The 17,720-nt window shown below is 54.3% G+C and overlaps 5 protein-coding genes across 5 annotated transcripts; 1 reads left to right on the forward strand and 4 right to left on the reverse strand.

The window, feature by feature from the left end:
* Positions 1-330: 330 nt before the first annotated feature.
* GUITHDRAFT_155701 (hypothetical protein) lies at positions 331-1,623 on the reverse strand. The gene is made up of 10 exons (XM_005821521.1): positions 1,602-1,623; positions 1,515-1,555; positions 1,368-1,411; positions 1,258-1,314; positions 1,150-1,204; positions 1,026-1,103; positions 933-977; positions 850-883; positions 664-799; positions 331-460 (listed from the first exon to the last, which is right to left on the reverse strand). Exons 1-10 carry the CDS (start codon positions 1,615-1,617, stop codon positions 436-438), a joined length of 531 nt encoding a protein of 176 aa, XP_005821578.1. The 5' UTR covers positions 1,618-1,623; the 3' UTR covers positions 331-435.
* A 1,542-nt stretch (positions 1,624-3,165) lies between these two features.
* On the reverse strand, positions 3,166-8,079 carry GUITHDRAFT_147119 (hypothetical protein; the record flags this gene model as incomplete). Its single annotated transcript, XM_005821522.1, has 20 exons — positions 3,166-3,211; positions 3,395-3,429; positions 3,479-3,506; positions 3,557-3,653; positions 4,380-4,452; positions 4,559-4,691; positions 4,746-4,795; positions 4,845-4,905; positions 4,953-5,047; positions 5,190-5,259; positions 5,319-5,350; positions 5,400-5,601; positions 5,897-6,053; positions 6,270-6,337; positions 6,385-6,713; positions 7,082-7,149; positions 7,178-7,586; positions 7,634-7,683; positions 7,729-7,819; positions 7,864-8,079. The coding sequence occupies 20 exons, from the start codon at positions 8,077-8,079 to the stop codon at positions 3,166-3,168; spliced, it is 2,310 nt and encodes a 769-aa protein (XP_005821579.1).
* A 1,844-nt stretch (positions 8,080-9,923) lies between these two features.
* On the forward strand, positions 9,924-11,104 carry GUITHDRAFT_147120 (hypothetical protein; the record flags this gene model as incomplete). Its single annotated transcript, XM_005821523.1, has 7 exons — positions 9,924-9,959; positions 10,042-10,164; positions 10,313-10,687; positions 10,732-10,822; positions 10,868-10,917; positions 10,965-11,011; positions 11,062-11,104. The coding sequence occupies 7 exons, from the start codon at positions 9,924-9,926 to the stop codon at positions 11,102-11,104; spliced, it is 765 nt and encodes a 254-aa protein (XP_005821580.1).
* Positions 11,105-11,313: 209 nt separating this feature from the next.
* Positions 11,314-14,795, reverse strand: GUITHDRAFT_119251 (hypothetical protein; the record flags this gene model as incomplete). Its single annotated transcript, XM_005821524.1, has 21 exons — positions 11,314-11,348; positions 11,504-11,583; positions 11,627-11,662; positions 11,804-11,857; positions 11,900-11,962; positions 12,268-12,338; positions 12,517-12,631; positions 12,686-12,730; positions 12,779-12,891; positions 12,935-13,038; positions 13,114-13,221; positions 13,276-13,431; positions 13,497-13,587; positions 13,633-13,656; positions 13,705-13,755; positions 13,809-13,886; positions 13,933-14,042; positions 14,107-14,221; positions 14,266-14,366; positions 14,408-14,599; positions 14,690-14,795. The coding sequence occupies 21 exons, from the start codon at positions 14,793-14,795 to the stop codon at positions 11,314-11,316; spliced, it is 1,848 nt and encodes a 615-aa protein (XP_005821581.1).
* Positions 14,796-14,978: 183 nt separating this feature from the next.
* On the reverse strand, positions 14,979-16,985 carry GUITHDRAFT_155702 (hypothetical protein). The gene is made up of 15 exons (XM_005821525.1): positions 16,945-16,985; positions 16,661-16,699; positions 16,554-16,616; positions 16,399-16,499; positions 16,297-16,348; positions 16,174-16,250; positions 16,052-16,123; positions 15,884-15,998; positions 15,797-15,837; positions 15,657-15,731; positions 15,535-15,610; positions 15,375-15,438; positions 15,244-15,328; positions 15,140-15,191; positions 14,979-15,091 (listed from the first exon to the last, which is right to left on the reverse strand). Exons 1-15 carry the CDS (start codon positions 16,966-16,968, stop codon positions 15,008-15,010), a joined length of 1,020 nt encoding a protein of 339 aa, XP_005821582.1. The 5' UTR covers positions 16,969-16,985; the 3' UTR covers positions 14,979-15,007.
* Between the last annotated feature and the right edge of the window lie 735 nt (positions 16,986-17,720).

Genomic DNA, 17,720 nt, shown 5'->3' on the forward strand with positions numbered 1-17,720 from the left:
AAACCTTCAGGCCTTTGTCGGCGCAAGGAGCAGCTCCTCAAGCGGCCATAATCCTGGCAGGGGCTTGGCATTTGCACAAGGGGAGGAATTGGGAAAGATTCTATCCAGTAACAGCCCGGGAGGGTGAGGGAGAGGAGGACGGAGGAGTTGTGAAGGAGGGTCGAGCCAGAAGGGACAACATGACATGTAGGAGCAGGAGCAGGAGCAGGAGCAGGAGGACTGAGTCCTCCTGAGAATGATTGTGGACTGTAAGCCATGAGTACGAGGTGAAACATGCGAAGAGAGCAAGCATTGAACAGGCAGTGGCAGGTATGAGTGAGAGAGGAGGAGTAGCTGGACTGGAGCTTTTGATTAACAAATGTTAAGAGATGAGCCATGGACTAGTCTGCAGCAGGTAAGACAACAAGTTGAGTTTCTTGACTGTTCTGCCCATCATTACAGCTTCGGTAGGCCGGCAGACCTGAGGGCTCTGCTTGTCAGGAAGGGGAGGGAGCAAGAGCAAGGAGAGGAGAGAAGGAAGGAAGGGGGGTGTGACAATCAGGAGGAGAGGGGCAGGGCATGCTCAGAGGCGGAAGAGAAAGGAAGGGAGCAAGGGGACGGGGGGTGGATGCAAAGAATGGGAGGAAGAGCTGAAGAAGGAAGAGCCTGAGGGGAGGAGCTGACCCTAGCGCGCTGTTGATCTGAGGCTTCACTTGAGGCCAGTACTTCTTCCTAATCTCGGGCATCGCGCCGTAGGCGAAGACGCACGCGAGCGTTCCGACAGTCGCGCCGACGGCCATGTGACCGAAGAGACCCTTGCCTTGGAGAAGAGGGTAAGATGAGGAAACAACCTCCTCTAGAGCATCTCACCTGCCATGCTGCGACCAGAGACCAGAGACGCCAGCTGGAGGAGAGTTGATCAGTCAGGAGAATCGCATGCTCTTGCCCATCACCATTCCTGCAGCGACGAAGTCGTTCTGCTTCTGCAGATTTTGATTCTAGAAGCCAAACAATGAGCTGGCAAGGTCGACATTCGCTCCATGTACCTGAGTGATTCTGTAGGCGCGATCATCGACCCCATCAACGGTCAAAGGAACGCCATTGCGCATCTTCGTTCCTGCGAACTGAAGGGATCCATCAGCTCCACGCCTCCCGGAGCCTACGGACTACCGCTAGGACGGTGATCGCTCCTGCGCCAAACAAATAGCCTCCGACAAAAAAGGACCTTGACAGGTTCATGTCAGGCAAGCATCGTCGACAAGCTTGCGTGCTTCTCACCCTCCAACCCTTGGCATGACTACAGAGAAGAGCTTCTCTTTTCTGCCCTTCTGCATCCTAACGATCAAGTCAGACACTTGAGCACGGAGATCAGATCTTTGGGCCTGTACCATCGCAGTGGAGCAATGATGCCACACGCTAGAATAGATCCGACCTTCAACACACAGTCGTCATGTCAACGCACAGGCGTCAGGAGCCAAGATGTCCGCATTTGATGTCAAGAGAAAAGAAAACTCCTCGAGCAGTTGAACTCATACCTGTGCTGTGCGAAATCCAACATGGTTGACGAACACAGCACCTGATTGCGTTGAATACCGAGACATCTCCACATGCCCGACACTCACCTGGATATTCCGGCATGTTCGGATCAGTATACTTCGATCTGTCTACTTTCCTACAATTGAGAATGCAAGTAAGATCAACCTCAAGCTGACGTTCAGTGCAAAACCAACCTGCGAGGATCAACCGCTGCAAGCCTATCAACTCCTGTGGACATCTGCCCAGAGGTGTCAACATTAGATCATGTCGGTAAGCTATAGCATGATTTCAGGTTTTTCTTTCCTATAGCATAGCCAACTAGCGTGATGTTCATAGTGAAAAACTACAGAAAAGAGTTTGCATTATCTTGCTCTATTTAAACCACAGTGATCGGTAAAGGAAAAGAGCTTTAGATCAAGTACGAGCGTTCACTAGACACAAAAAACTACATCGACTATAAAAGCATTGATCAACGGCAGTTCAAAAGGAGCCATATAATGCTAACCACACGAACCACATCAGACAAGAGTATACATGAATCAAGAAGCATTCGTGTCGGAGTGAGAGGTGAGGAGAGAATGAACAGCAGCATCTGACTTGACTAGAAGCGACTAGGTGCATTGGAAGCTTGAGAAGCATCAGGCCATCCTCGTGACATCAAGTTGCATGAACACTAAGCAAGTCCTTCAGCATGGCTGTGTTTGACCATGGCTGCATATCATGTCGGCTTCTCAGTGTCAGGAGCATGTGCGGCTGATGCGAAGAACATTGGCTTCGTGGCAAAACTTCGCCATTTTAGCCGCGGAGGAGGTAATGTGAAGTGGAGGGGTCGTAAGCAAAGGGGGAGGTGGAGGGGGAGTCAGATAGGCCATGATGGGTAGGGTAGTCATCCATGGTAGGTAGAAGCAATGATGCAAAGGTAAGATGATGATGTGATGATATTATAGACAGAACTGAATAAATACTGAGCAAGAGAGGTCAGAAGACATACCCAATGTAGAGTATGGGGTACAGTTTGCTTGTGTGGGGGTGAAGTATTGTGTTAGGGGGTGGGGGGTTGTTGGAGCGCATAATGATCATACCTAGTCTAGAGGAAGGGCACATAAAAGTACTCAAGGGTGAAACTAAGGGTCTTCTTGACTCTAATATGGTGGTAGGGGTCATAACCCCCACCCACTCACACCAGTCTCTCAGTGAAACGTTACTACATAATATAACTAGCTGTTTGTCCCGGCAATGCCCGGAAAGAATTTAGGAGATATCTCGGCCCGGACAGCCGCTCGCCCGGCCGGTCACTGTGACACTGATGGGACTCCCGGGCCGGGCCGGGCCGGGCTTCCTCAAACCCAACTGACAACCTTTACACTGACAACTGTCGCTTGATTATCTTGTTCTCAATGTGACTCGTCACTGGCACCATGACTAAGTTGCCGCCGCACCGTCCGACTGGCTGCCAGACTGGCAGTGCTGCGTTGCCAGATCGAACTTCGGAAGCGTCACTGTCTCGCCTCGTCTGGCAGCGCCCTCCCCTTGTCCACCCGCCAGTGGCTCCAGCGCTTCCGAAGTTCAAGTCAAGTCACCACCCTGGGTAGACTTTCTCCGGTCCTGGGGAGGTCAGCTGGTCAGAGAGCTCAACGAGCAGGTCGCCTCCTACGAGCATCGCCTTGCCGAGGAGGTCTCGTCGGTTTGCCGCTGCCTGCTCCTCCAAGGCAGAGACTGGCGATTCTAGGAGCGAGGTAAGAATGATGAGCTGCCGCGTGTAGCGGAAGAAGACGAGGAGGAGCACAGGAGGGGGAGGAGAAGGGGGGGGACCAGGAGGAGGAAGAGGAGAGGAGGGAAAGGAGAATTTTTGGGGAGAGGAGGAACGAGAGGAGGATACCTTGAGTCGGCGGTGTCATCTTGAGACCACTGGCCCTGCAACACACGACGGTGAGGAGGAGACGAGCGGGGAGCTGGACTTTACCTTGACGTCCGGGACTTCCCTGGAGGAGCTGGTGGGGCAAGTCAGAGATCAGCGCAGTCGCGTCCGCCATGTCCATACACGACGAAGTAGGAGAGTGGAAGAACTTCAGCCGACAACTCCTGCGCCTCGACGTTGAGCGCTTCTGGGTACGCGTCCACGAGCAGGTCCACTACAGCTGCCAAACAAGATTCAGCTAGAAGAGGAGGACGAGGAGGACGAGGAGGACGAGGAGGACGAGGAGGACGAGGAGGACGAGGAAGAGAGGACGAGGACGAGGACGACGAGGACGAGGACGAGGAGGACGAGGAGGACGAGGAAGAGAGGACGAGGACGAGGACGAGGACGAGGACGAGGACGAGGACGAGGACGAGGACGAGGAGGACAAGGACGACGAGGAGGCAACAGGAGCTTAGAGGAGAGGGGCCGTTGCAGTAGATGACGAGAGGGATCCTTCGAGCCAGGAGTCAAGACGCGCCGCTCCCTCCATGTTTGCGTACCTTGCTGTGGAATCTTTCAACCTCGCGATCTCAGGCGTGAGAATTCTCCTGACGTTGCCGGCCATGGCATGAGGAGAAGAGCAGAGGACGTGTAGAGGCGTCCTCCTCCTCCTGCAGCGCCGGTGAGCTCAGGAGACAGGCGGGCAGATTGCTGCTGACCGATCTTGGACGCAGATGGGGGAGGAGGGGATAGAAGTTTGTAAGATGAGGTTGCAAAGGTGGGATACAAGCTCCAGAGGATGGTTGCGCTGGAGCAGTAGCTGGGCCATCTTGAGGTGGAAGGGAGGTGGGAACGTGCCCTGGTATCTGAGGTAGAAGTCGACGAGCAGAAGCAAGATCCCTTCCGCTCTCTCGTCCTGATGGCAGAAGAAGTTTCAGATGGCCAGCAGGTCAGGAGCGGCGACCTGCCTTGTCGACCGACAGCCTTTCGAGCTCGAGGTTCAGCTCGATATGGAGCATCTTCCAGGTGGAGGTGTACTGGGAGACAAGCACGTCACGCAGGTGGTCAGCAGCAGGACAGACAGCATGCCTCGCCCGACCTCTCCTGGCAGAGGCGGTACACTCGGTCCACAGCAGCCTTGACCTCTGAACCCTCCTGCTGGAAGGCATGCTGGAAGTAGGAAGAGAGGACTTGGTGGAGGTCTTCCTTCGCTGCTGACCTGTGGAGCTTCTTCTTCACCGCTAACAGCATCTTCTCCAACGCCGCCTCGTCCAAACTTTGACAGGCTCAGTCAGCAGACCGACCCGTCCAGCAGCAAGTGGCCACTCACGTCTCTTGTGCTGGGCCGGCTGCCCCGGGTGATGGAGACGTCGAGGCTCCCTGCTGGCAGGTGAGGTGGAGGTGGCTGTTTCTCAGCTCGTGGCCTTACGGAGCTGCGGCGGAGATTCGCTATGGAGGATTTCCGACGGTTTGCAGCGACTTTGCGGATCCTGACAGGCGGTCACCAGGGGCCCAGCTGGGGTGGGGGAGAGAGCACTCAGTCTCCTTCTGCTGCTTGTCGACAAAGTCCTTCATCGTCTCAGCCTGCTCGAGGACGGAAAGGAGGGGGCAAGGAAGAGTTTTGCGATAGACCTGCACGTGGGTGAGGAGAGGAGAGGGAGAGAGGGCAAGCAACGGTCGCCACGCCGAAGTTCTCCTGCACTCTCAAGATGTAGAAGATGATCTTGAAGGAGATCTCAAGGAGCTCCTCAACAGATTGAACAAGAACAAGTACCAGGTCAAGAACGTCGATGTGAGTGCAGATAGAGTTGGAACAGACTTGATGCAGGATGGTCTGACCTTTCCTTTACCAAACGTGAGACAGGACGGTCTTCTATGAACAAGGATCAAGTCATCAAGTCACCTGTTCAAGGACATAACGGACTCTGGAAAGGCCTGGGAGCCGAAGAGATCAACGTGGAACTATAAGGCTCTCGTGGGGGACCTCGAGAAGGATCTGGAACATCTGCCTGGTCGCTGACACGTTGCTCGCGAGCAGGTGAACAGGAAGGTCTCCCTCAAACGATGAGAGCTTTGCACTCCTGAGAGTGACACGTCGACAGAAGTAAGGAGCAATGAAGCATGTTGAGAACGTGCTTGCCTCTTGTGTGAAAACAGAATGATCTCGAGCAGCGACAGCTCCAAACCTGTGTGCAGCATATCAGACATGTGAAGATACAACTGAGACACTGACATGGGTTGGTACACAGATGATGTAGAGGCGTCATGCCCAGGTCGTCGGGGATGGCGCACTGGCAGGAGCGTCAAGGAGGAGCTGGCGGATGCTGGTCGGGCTTACGGCAGTCGGAGATTTCTCGACGAGCGACTTGAGACTTTGAGCCTCGACCGTCCGGTTCCTACAGAGATGATGGAGAGGGAGGCGACCCCGCCCATCGCATCTGGAAGGTTTTCTAAGAGGACGAGAGAGAGAGCGATAGCTACCTCATGAGATCGTCGGGTGATCGGACAAGTTTGTTGAGGAGCTGTTCGAGGTCTCGCATCGAATCTTGTTTGTCATCGTCGCTGTTGATCTTTCTTGCTTGAGTTTGACAGAGGATGTGGAAGACAGAAAGATTTTGATCGTCTTCCCATAAGACCCCTGCAGGAAACATGGAAACAAGATGCTCTGATGACGACGAGTAAAGAGGACAAGGATAAAATCATGAGGACGGGAAGAGCAGGACGAGGACGAGGACGAGGACGAGGACGATGTCGTGGTGATCGAGGAGGAGTATCATCAAGACGAAAAAGGGGAGGAGGATGGGGAGAACAAGTTGTACAGTTCAGTTTCTCTAGAGGAAGTTCCAATGCCTACCTATGATCTTGTTGCTTGCACAGTTGTTTCCGCACAGATCGTGGAGGGGGATTCGGTTCCATCGTGATCTACAGCACTACGTAAAAAGCTTGCCGGAAAGATGAGAGGTTGTCACTTGTTCTTCGTAGTTACCATCACATGCGCTGAGGGGTGCGAGCAGATGAGAATCATTCCCTGCTCATGAAAAGCAATCACACCATCAACATCCCCTCTCCCACCCTCTTGGAACGCAGACTTCCCTCCTACGTCCCTACTACTTGCCTCGTACTTCCCTCCTACAACCCTCTCGTCTTCTCTCTGCCTGCTTGTCTCATCGTCCTCCTTGTCTTTTTCTCCTTTCCTTTCTCCTTCTGCCATCTTCAAGTCTTGTTCACTTGCCTTGAGGGTAATCGAAGGATTCATGCAGTAGACATGCAGCGGATTCAACTTCTTATCCCGCGGGCTCTTTGAGCGTGAAGGTAAGCCAGTCTCAAGGAGAAGAGTGAAGAGAGGGAAAAGAAGGAAAGGAAGGCACCAGCAAAGGTATGAGAGAAGAATCAGAGATGGAGATGGAGATGGACACTGACTGACTGACTGACTGACTGACTGATTGACTGACTGACTGACTGACTGACTGACTGACTGACTGACTGACTGACTGACTGACTGACTGACTGACTGACTGACTGACTGACTGACTGACTGACTGACTGACTGACTGACTGACTGACTGACTGACTGACTGACTGACTGACTGACTGACTGACTGACTGACTGACTAAGACAGAGATAGAAACAGAGATAGAATATCGACAAGTGCGAACAAGTTTCACCTGCATCATCTCGAGGCAAACTTCATCAAGAAGCTCATCTTTGTCCACCAAACAAACCCGTGAGCAAACTGAAACAAGCATCTGCAGAGTCATCACCCAGCAAGCTCAGCGAAGGAGTAGGGTCGACGATGCCACATTCCTCAATCATCTTCTGATATGACGAGCTTGTTGTCTTCAAGACCATCCTCATCGCAGGTGAGACGACCGAGGGCCATGCCACGTCCTGCTCCTCGCTCCCCTGAAAAAGAGCGACTAACTTCTCGACTTCAGTCTGCTCCTCTTGCTTCATGGACTGATCAGAATCCGAGTCCGACCGGTTTAAGTCAAGAAAACCCTCGTCCTCTCTTCCTCCTCCTGGTTTCACAGGCAACTTCCTCCTACTCCTCGTCCGCCTCCACCATCTCTGCAAGAAAACAGTCGACTTGAACAATTTGTCCAGCCTGCTCGAGTCCCTGAACTCTCTTGTCTCTACCAGATCCTCTCTGATCTGTTTGCTCTCGGCCAGCTGCGCAGGGACGTTAGCAACAACATCGCAGGCACCCGAGGTCTCACGAGAGCTTCAAGCTTCTCCTCGGCGATCAGCTTCTCTGCTACCTGGAATGCTGCGGGTGCTGATCAGCATGGCTGTCCTCTCGCTCTCTGCACACCTTGTCTCCCCGCCATGATCGCCTCCAGCACGACTTTCTTGGTGCGCTCCAACACGGCCACGTCGTCCTGCTCATGAAAGAGCCACTGTGTCTGCGAGGCTGCGATCAGGAGGAGACAGGAAGGAGCTGAGGTACCGTGAACACCAACTGGTCGTTGACGAACTCGACAAGGGACTCTGGCTGGAACTGGTCAACGAAACTGGCGTCCAAGTCCTTAGCCGACAGGACTTGGTTGAGGTCGAAGAAAGGTTTCCCTGTAGAGCCAGTCCCATGCTTCTTGCCGTGGGACCATTCCCCGAAATAGCACTGATATATCAGAGTCTGCGGACATTCCTTGACTTTTGATCGCATTCAAGTCGGCGGATTAGGCTTTAGGATGAACTACAAGACATTTCGCAGCATGAATTATCATCAGTCTTGGTTAAAGTTCCAAATTAGACCAAAGAACGTGCATCTAATACAGAAGCATACTGTCCAATCTACAACTTATCTTACACTTCAATTCGAAGCCTGAAAGTCTTTTATAACGTCTGACATCGCTATCACTTGACCAGGTGTGTTGAGGATTTGGACTTTACAAACTACTTTATCATATCTTTCCTGTTTGTAGATTTTGCTTTGATTCACAGGTTTATTGTTGCAGATGAAATCGATTTGACATATTCGCTCCTGATTGTCTCAGGTCTGTGAACGAACCGGCAATGCTTCTGTACACAGTGTAACATCGGTATACGACGAAGATTTCTCCAACAACCCCTTCTCGCAAAGCTCACTTGTAGCCGCAGTTGGACTTCTAGGCGACGTTATTGTTTCTATGACTTCGCCCTTGCCTTTGAGCGCTGCTTGCCGCTTCTGAACTGCCGCAGACACGTTGGCAAGAAGTATTGCTCCATCGGCAAGCACTTGGATCCTCTGAGAGGATAGGACTCCTCCACGACTATCCAGCAAGGAGCGACGTTGCAAGCGACAGGCGTTGGCGTCCATGTAAGCCAGCTGACTGGGACTGAGAGTGAGCCTTGGAGATGGAGGATGGGGACGCCGAGTCGCAGGCATACTTGATCGAAACTTGGACGAAGCTAACAGAGGGACCGATGCTGATCGCAAGAGGAGCAAGGGAAGGAGGAGGGAAGGAGGAGGGAAGGAGGAGGAGTGTTGGGAGTCGGGAGACTTTCAGGTCACGAGGAGAGGAATGATTTGTATGGGGGATGAAGGGTTTGCTCTCTGGCTAGGGTTACGGGGGAATGGTACGAAGAAGGCTTATCGGTCACGAGGTCAGGTCTCGTGACTTCAGCCCTCTCAACAGCTTACAGTGCGGCTCCTTCCTACCCCACCCCCTCCTCGTCCTTCACCTCAGGACTCTCCCTTACCCAGGGGGTACGTGAACACCGTGACTCCAGCCGGTCAAACTGTGCCAGTGACTTGAAGCCTGTATCACTCAGTGAGTGACTGAGGCCCTTGACTGAGTTAAGTTAACCGTGACGGTCGGCACTGCAAGAGACCCTCACAGCTTCTTCAGTGTGACCGCCAGGTGAGCTCGTGGGCCAGACCAGTGAGTGTCCACGTGATACCTGATCCCCCTTACAGCCTGAGTTCAAAGTCACACTGTGTACACACTGTCACAAGTTCAGTTCAAAGTATTAAAATCTAAAAAAAAATCTAGAACGAGGCCCGTGACAATCACTGTCAGGATGGGCCCCCGGCGTCCGCTGTGACGGCGTTTGACCCTTTCACATTGAAACGTGGCACCGTTGAATTCAATGTGAGTGGCAAGAGGATTCCGATGGCCGATCGGATGCAGTGCCATAATCATGACCGTACCCGGGCCGGGGGCGCCGGGTACGGTCACTAGTACCGTAGTAACTTGGCCGGCTACCCGGGCCCGATCTGACAGAAAGCCGGGCCGGGCTCGGACGACCGTGACTGTCGGACTGAGAGTCCGGAGTCCGATCAGCCGGAGGCTTCCGAGGCCGGGCCGTGCCAGACTGAGTGACCGACACCGGGGACCTGAACTCAGTTGGCTCACAGATCATCGGATCGGACTCCCAGGCTCCCGGACCGTTGGCCCTGGACGGAGGATGCGGCCCTTGTCAAACAATAATGAAGGGGGGGACGATGATGTCGGATGGAGTCAAGGGCATGCGAGGAACTTAGAGGCGCTCGCCCGCCGCCCTTTCAGACCTCTAGCCTTCCACTAGATGGCAGAGGAGAGCCATGCATGGACGGTCGATGCCGTAAGAGGAGGAGGAGGAGGAGGAGGAGGCGAAGGAGGGGGAGTAAGAAATCTTGTTATGGTCCATGACATGGCATCCGCAGGCTTCCTGTCCGTTGGAAGAGATCGTCTACTCTCCTCCTTGCAAGTATGTCGGTCAGCTCCACCCGCAAACGAGGATGTGGCATGGTCATGGAAAGAGCGTCAACAGCGACAGCAGACAGACGGTGAGGAAGTGATCGCCGACCTTCTTGTCTTTTTGATCCGATCCGATCTAACCTGACCTGACCTGACCTGACCTGACCTGACTTGATCTGATCTGATCTGATCTGATCTGATCTGATCTGTTTGTTTGATCTGTTCTTGTTTTCTCAGATCTATGGCCGTTGGTCAGACGGAGTTCTAGTTGGTCCTGCTGTGATGGTGGACTCAACGGAGACGGCGTCCTCCGAAGGATTCAGGACGCGAGTCCTCTGCATTGAGATGGGGGGTCAGCACGCGCAAGGACTTGGAGTTGAGATGGTAGAGGTAGGAAAGTGCGAGGAGGTGGCAGGGAAAGGAAGTGTAGCAGAAGGGAAGTGCTATTTCGGGGAATGGTCCCACGGCAAGAAGCATGGGACTGGCTCTACAGGGAAACCTTTCTTCGACCTCAACCAAGTCCTGTCGGCTAAGGACTTGGACGCCAGTTTCGTTGACCAGTTCCAGCCAGAGTCCCTTGTCGAGTTCGTCAACGACCAGTTGGTGTTCACGGTACCTCAGCTCCTTCCTGTCTCCTCCTGATCGCAGCCTCGCAGACACAGTGGCTCTTTCATGAGCAGGACGACGTGGCCGTGTTGGAGCGCACCAAGAAAGTCGTGCTGGAGGCGATCATGGCGGGGAGACAAGGTGTGCAGAGAGCGAGAGGACAGCCATGCTGATCAGCACCCGCAGCATTCCAGGTAGCAGAGAAGCTGATCGCCGAGGAGAAGCTTGAAGCTCTCGTGAGACCTCGGGTGCCTGCGATGTTGTTGCTAACGTCCCTGCGCAGCTGGCCGAGAGCAAGCAGATCAGAGAGGATCTGGTAGAGACAAGAAAGTAAGCACTTGGATCCTCTGAGAGGATAGGACTCCTCCACGACTATCCAGCAAGGAGCGACGTTGCAAGCGACAGGCGTTGGCGTCCATGTAAGCCAACTGACTGGGACTGAGAGTGAGCCTTGGAGATGGAGGATGGGGACGCCGAGTCGCAGGCAGCAGCTGGACACACTAAACCGCATCTGGGACTCAGCTGGGACTTGTAAGTTGAGAGATTGTGACTGACCGAGCTGGGAACAACGCTACAAGAATGATTAGGGTTTGTTTCCGTAGCATTTCATTATCATACATATTGAACAAGTCTCAGCAAAGGGCTGTGGGCTTCCATGTTCTTGTCCCTTGTTGACAAAATTAAGAGCAATTTGGGGAGAGAACAAGGGGAGGAGGAGCAGAGAAAAGAGAGGGGGGGGAGAGGAACGTAGAGGGAAGGGGAAGAAGAGCATATTGGAAGAGAGGGGTAGGAGATGAATCTGAGATGGAGCAGAAGAATCACCGAGTTGCTGCTTCATGATGTTGGCCAGAGCTCGTCCGCTATGCTCTCTTGCCTTCCACGTCCCGTAGATTCCCAGGGACCTTTCCCTCCCGTCAGACGACGGCAAACGCTCTCTTGCCTTACCTCTGCCCTGCAGTGATGGTCGGATAGCCACTGAATCTGCTCATTTCAATCCATCAAAGAGGTTTGGGAGGAGGAAGCAACAAGGACGTAGGACGAGAGGAAAAAGGGCGGAAAGTAGGAGGTAAGGAGGAGGAGGAGGCGAAGAAGGTGTGGAAGGAGGACAAGAGAAAGGTTTACCCTTGCGTCGGCTGGACGCGTCTGTGCGCGAGCTTCCAAGCTTCATGTGCGTTGCTGAGGAGGATCAAACAAGGAGGAGGCGACGAAAGATCTCACGGGACTGACGCAGCCTCCCAGAATCGCTGAGTGACGGATCCATGGACAGAGATAGGAGGCGATCTGCACGAGCATCAGCAGCAGCAGGCGGCACGTGAGCGGGAAGGTGAACCTGCTCCTCTCGTTTAGCGTCATCGCGTACGAAGAGCTGCGATCCAGTGCCATATCTTGGGCCATGTCATCCAACAGCAGCAAGAAGGAGAGGAAGAACCAGGAGGAGGAGGAGGAATTGAGAAGAGCACGAGGAGGAGGAGGAGGAGGAGGAGGAGGAGGAGGAGGAGGAGGAGGAGGAGGAGGAGGAGGAGGAGGAGGAGGAGGAGGAGGAATCAAGAGGAGGAGGAGGAATCATGTGAAGGAGCCATGCTCACCTTGACTGGCCATCGTCAAACCCGGGCGCCAAGTTTGAGCTGGGAAGAGCATCAACAAAGGTGGGCCTCAGCTGGAAAAAGCAGTTCAGTCACCTCCACTCCTGAGGAAGGAGGAGCTGAGGGATCGGGTGGTCGGCTTCCAGCTCCTCTGAGTTGCCATCGTTTGCAGCAGCCTCTTGGTCTCGTGCTGATTCTTCAGGACGTCGCGAGTGGTGAGCGGCGGCAGGTCGCCCTGCACCATGACGTCACCATGCCAAGACCGCGCAAGTTCTCCTGCTTCTCGACCTCCAGACTGTCTGCGCTCTCCATGGGAGGAGGCGTCGGAGCTCGCATGAGCTCGTGCAGCAGATCGACAAGTGCCGGCCTGGGACGTCGGGGAGACTCAGAGCTGGAGAGCAGCAAGAGCAGAGGACGGGACCTCTTCTGAATGGCCTGAAAGCCCTCGATGGAGGAGGTGAGATTGCTGGAGATTGTGTCAAGGAGGAGGGAAGACAAGGAGGAGAATAGGTACCCGATCAAGCAGGTGATGAACTCTGTATCCTCGTCCTTCAAGGGCGACCGCAGCTTCTGCTCAACGAACCGGAACATCGCTTCATTCTCTTCCTCCATCACTCGCACTAGCGACTGACGGCAAGTCACTTCAACGAAACATCTTCCCTCTACTGACTGGATGAGTCGAAGAGCGAGACGAGACGTTTGCCAGCGATCGCATCGCTGCCTTCTTCGCCTCTGTTCCTGCCACTGCATGATACACAAGCGATCGGAGAAACCCTGATAGTAACAGTCACCCTCCTCCTCCTTCTCCGCTTCCTCCTCCTCCTCCTCCTCCTCCTCCTCCTCAAGCACCCGGTCGATGGAGAGCGTCGAGGTAATGAGCTATAGGAGCACTTTGAACCTCCTCGGAGGTCTTGCATGTCATGGTCTCATGTATGGAGCAGAGGCGGGCGACAATTGCTGAGGTCGGCGCGTCAGTTTCTGAGGTCTCAAGGTCGCGAGGCAGTCTCGAACCGCAAGCGAGTCTCGTCGTCTGAGCAGATGGGACGCGGAGCTGCAGGTTCAACTTCGGCACGTCCGATCGCAGTGAAGAGACGCTCGACTCCCTGAGGTTTGACGCGATAGAGTTGGTCGACTTCTTCTTCATGAACCTTCTGTTCATAGACGAGGCTGAGGTCAAGGGAGCGAGGAAAAAAAGACGTCAGAAGCAGCAGGGGTCATCCGGCAGAGCTGACCGTTATCCAGCGAGAGGTTTCTCATGACCGGGGGCAGCGACATGTCCAAGATGTCGATCAACATGGCGAAGTTGGACGGAAGCAACAAGAACTGCTCCAACGTCATCCACTTTGAGGCATATCACTCAAGACTCACTTGCTCCATCGCCTGCCCTCTGGCCTGAAGATTCAAAGGTAAGGCTCGCAGAGAGACATCACGTTGACATACAGCAAAGATTCGCAGCAGGACTTCTAAACACATCTCCGCCACTGAGTCCGCCTGTCACAGGACCGTTAGACCTCTCCCAGACCTTCACTGCTCTGCTCTTCTACCGGAGTACTCAAAAACTGAATCAAGCCTGCAGGCGTGAACAGGTTCACCTCATTCACGACAGCTTCGCTACCCATTTGCTGACACAAGCATCACTACCTCCCTTTGATTTAACTCACAAGGCACCATGGCGTAACTGCTGACCTTCACTACCCGGAGAATCAGAGCCAGACATTTTTCATCTCGATCTGTTTGTGTGTTGTCACCTTCTGTAGCCCAGAAATTTGTTCGAGATGCTGTCAACGAGAGTGAGTATGAGCGAAGGAACACTTTGACTAGCTCAAGTTCGTCTCTACTCACCATCTGTCCTTGGGCTCTTGACACTCGTGCTACCTAAGGACGACAGTCTTGAGACACTTGGGGCTGCCTTGCCAATCGACTTCCTGTTTGGGTCTTGCAACAGGATCCTCAAAGCCTGCATGGCCTAAGCAGCCAGTATCCAGAAACAGAGAGTGTTACCGAGTATTTCCTTCTCTTGAGGGCTGCCCACAGGATATGTGGTTGTTCTTCGGTCAGGAACAAGATCGCGCTTATGACATCATCACGGAAGGACGGAGGGACTGTCGCGTCGTCACGAGGTTCCTCTCTCTACCCTCCTCACCGTATCCTTCGTTGGAGATACCCAACAGACCGCAGAGGAGGTCGATCGCTGTGCCTCGAGGGCCCAGGTGAACTTTCTTGATGGGCACCTGCTGGGAGAGAACGTGGGCTCGATGACACGAAGACGTGCCGGCAAAGTCGAGGAGGAGCCGCAGGTTGATCAGCAGAGTCTCAGTGTGCTGATGGTTACATTCTGCAACATCGAAGGCTCACAGACGTCCGAGGTGAGGGGAGAGGGAGGAACTTCTCAGACGTCAGGTGAGGGGAGAGGGAGGAGGCTCACCGTCTCTCCGTAGGACCAGCAACGCAACCATCGCTGCCGCTGCCTCTCCTATCGCTTCCTCCCCGCTGTCTCTTGCCTGCCCTCCTTCTGCTTCCCCTACAACCATTTTCAACCGCCTTGTCAAACGGCGTGAATAACCGTCAAGTCATTCTTGTTTGTAGAATTTCAAGTTCTTCAGGAGCGTTTCAGTAACTTTGAGCCGCTTGAAGCGGCGGGCCCTGGCCCGGAGTAGACGGTGGACCGCCGCAATGGAGGACGTTGTAAGTACCAAGTAAAGGTATGAGGGTATGAGAAGGCTAGAAGTTTTATACAAAAGAATCAATTCGACGCGTAGTTCATGACGTTGTTCACTCGTTGCAACGTCCCGTCCATCCTACTTTCCTCGCTCTGAATACGATCAACCTGACGTTGAAAATTCGGTGCAAATACACAAAAAGTCGTCTCGCTCACCTTCTTGGCTAGTTGCCTCAGCATCGCCTGCATGGAAGAACGTCTGCTATCCCTGAAACAGCAAGCATGACTACACCCTTCAGTTTCCTGCCTGACTATCTCACCCGGACACGTCTTCGTCACTCCTCCCAGATTCGTTGTCTCGCGCATCTCGCTTACGGAATTGCGCTGCATCTCTCTGAAACAAAGCTGGAGGAGGGGGTCAAGGATCGCAAGCATGAGATCTCAAGATTACGGCTCTGTTCTGCTGCCAACAATCCTTTGCGGAGCCGTGAGGATTCCTTGCTATCTCCATACGTCTGGCAATCACGTCATCATGCGTCCAGCAACAAGACATGCATCTCGACTCGCACACGTCAAGCATGAAATATGGACAAGTTTTCATGGTGACCCACCTGTCTCAAAACTTCTGGAACTTCGGTCTTGAAAGGTGACAGCTTGTTCCTCAGACGCCTCAACGTCGACCCGTACCTGATTGGGCCAGTCAAATCGCACGCGATTACAGGAAACACGGTACGGAATCTTGACTGCAACATCCGACGGATACCCAGGCTTGGGGATCAGATAGTCCGGATGCAGGAGGTCCCACTCTCTGACATTTTGGCGTCAGTGTGAATCAAGTAGCTGCTGCAGAACAAGGTCGAGGCGACAACTCACTGCTTGCAGGTAAGTGTTCCATCAAGTACCAAACCCTTTTGCTGCCATAGCACTCACTTACTCCGAATCTCCAATAAACATCCTCACCTTGTCAGGCCCAAAAAATTCTAGCAACTGCCTCAGCATCGCCTCGGTCCTCGCATCGCCCGCATACACAGGAAGTCCCTCCAAAAACGTTCCCTTGGCCGTCACCCGCAGGTGCCTGTACAACTCTCCTCATCAACACTGGAATGACCATTAAAGTAATGAGATTACAGTGGTTTAGTGTTGCAGCCGTTAAGGTCCTTCGGCTCAGCGTTTCTCTCCGGCACAACTTCTTGGACGTCACTGTGCAGAGGCTCATTGAGTAGAAGCATCGCAGGGCATTCATCGCTTACGGCTCATCCTTGTCAACTCTGGTCACAGTGATCACCCCCGAGTAGTAGACACCGTCCTTCATCCCTCCGACAGGAACCTGAGAGAAGGTTGACTACACAGAGCCATGATCAGATCAGACCCACCTCGCACGGGCAAGATGCAAGCTGAGAAAATCCCTTTTGAGTGAAGCCGGTACTGCCATACATGGTTGACTTTGGCCGTAAGCATACAGAAACAAAACTCACCTGTGGCACTGCTTGCATTGCATGTGCTTCCCGACGCTGAGCAACATCGGACCATTTGCTGTATTGATTTTCATTTTCCCTCCAAGCTTGATCTCCACCAACTGAGAACAAAATCGGTCAGAGAGCCCTGACATTGCTCGCACAACATTCAACACCAGATCTGGCAGGTTCGAGCTGGACCGCTCAACGACAGCTATGTATGCGAAGGCCACGAAGAACTGCACTCTTGTCATGAGCGAGAAGAAAAAAGTTTAAACTCTACCAGCAGTGATGAGCTTGCCAGGGTGACGACAGACATAACCTGTTTGTGCTCTTGTCAGTGAAGTAAAGACATCTCAGCTATGAAATCTGAAAGGTCGCCTGTGCACCGCACAATCGTCTCATCAGAGCACTTTCGTTTTCTTGTAGGACGCACAAATATGGCTTTTCCCTTTCAGTTCTCCACATTGTCTCTTCTGCTCCTCTGCTGCTTCTTTGTCATTGTATTGCATTAACCTTCTCTCTACCTCCCTTCTCTCCTCCCTCCCTTCGCCTCTGCGTCCTTACCGGCTGCCGACCATCTCCAGCCATGCTGACCCTTCGCTCTCAAACCGTTACTCAAGATCAGCTCTGATGTAACTGTCACTTGCCACCGTCACTGTTGAGACCGTACCGTCCGACGGTGACAGTGGCCCGGCCGGCGGCCCGGTGTCGGACTCGGCCCGAGCGCCCGGCCCGGCACGCCACCCGGCCGGGCCGTCGGACTCGGCCCCCGGCACTACGCTACTAGCTACCGTACACCATTACTATACGTGTGATCCAGCGGTGGTGACCGTGCAGTGCCTTGCCGAAGTTGAGCATCCGATGATCCGCTCACTGTGTAGACCGTGCGTCTGCATACCGGGGCCTAAAGCAGGCTTCGCCCGGCGGGCCGGGATAGCAGTCGGCCCGGCCCCGCGGCCGACTCCGCCGCGCGGACTGAGTTTGTCCGGGCCCTTGAAGCCCGGCGCGCCGCACTCCGGCGAGCAGCACTGGACGGCCCCCGGCGGCACTGCGGCACCGCGGGGGTGCCGCACGCACTGCGGCAGCCTGAGCGGCCGGCCCGGGGCCCCGGCTTGGGCTGTCCAATCGCGGCGCACTGCGGCAGGCCGGGCCCGGGCGCCCGGCGCGCCCGGCCGTACTACTTAGTATGGCATACCGGGGCCCGGGCGCCGCGCGGCGAGACTCAGTGACTCGGAAGCCTGCCAGGCTGAGAAAAGACAGCGAGAGCCTACCCGGGCCTCACCCGCCGGGCCGGGCCGCGGGCCGGGCCCGGGGCGCGCGGCCGCGGCGAGCCCACGGTG

This window comes from Guillardia theta (genome assembly GCF_000315625.1).
Source record: "Guillardia theta CCMP2712 unplaced genomic scaffold GUITHscaffold_142, whole genome shotgun sequence".
NCBI lineage: Eukaryota > Cryptophyceae > Pyrenomonadales > Geminigeraceae > Guillardia > Guillardia theta.

Bases quoted from the DNA above. Each gene is read 5' to 3' on its own strand.
- GUITHDRAFT_155701 (XM_005821521.1), bottom strand. The intron at 1,104-1,149 runs GTAGTCCGTAGG...GGATCCCTTCAG, and splicing joins GAGCGATCACCGTCCTAGCG to TTCGCAGGAACGAAGATGCG. The intron at 978-1,025 runs GTACATGGAGCG...TTTGGCTTCTAG, and splicing joins GCGCCTACAGAATCACTCAG to AATCAAAATCTGCAGAAGCA.
- GUITHDRAFT_155702 (XM_005821525.1), bottom strand. From the start codon at position 16,968: ATGGCTGGAGATGGTCGGCAGCCG. The intron at 16,500-16,553 runs GTGTTGAATGTT...TTTTGTTCTCAG, and splicing joins GCTCGAACCTGCCAGATCTG to TTGGTGGAGATCAAGCTTGG. The intron at 15,732-15,796 runs GTGAGTTGTCGC...CCAAAATGTCAG, and splicing joins GGAACACTTACCTGCAAGCA to AGAGTGGGACCTCCTGCATC.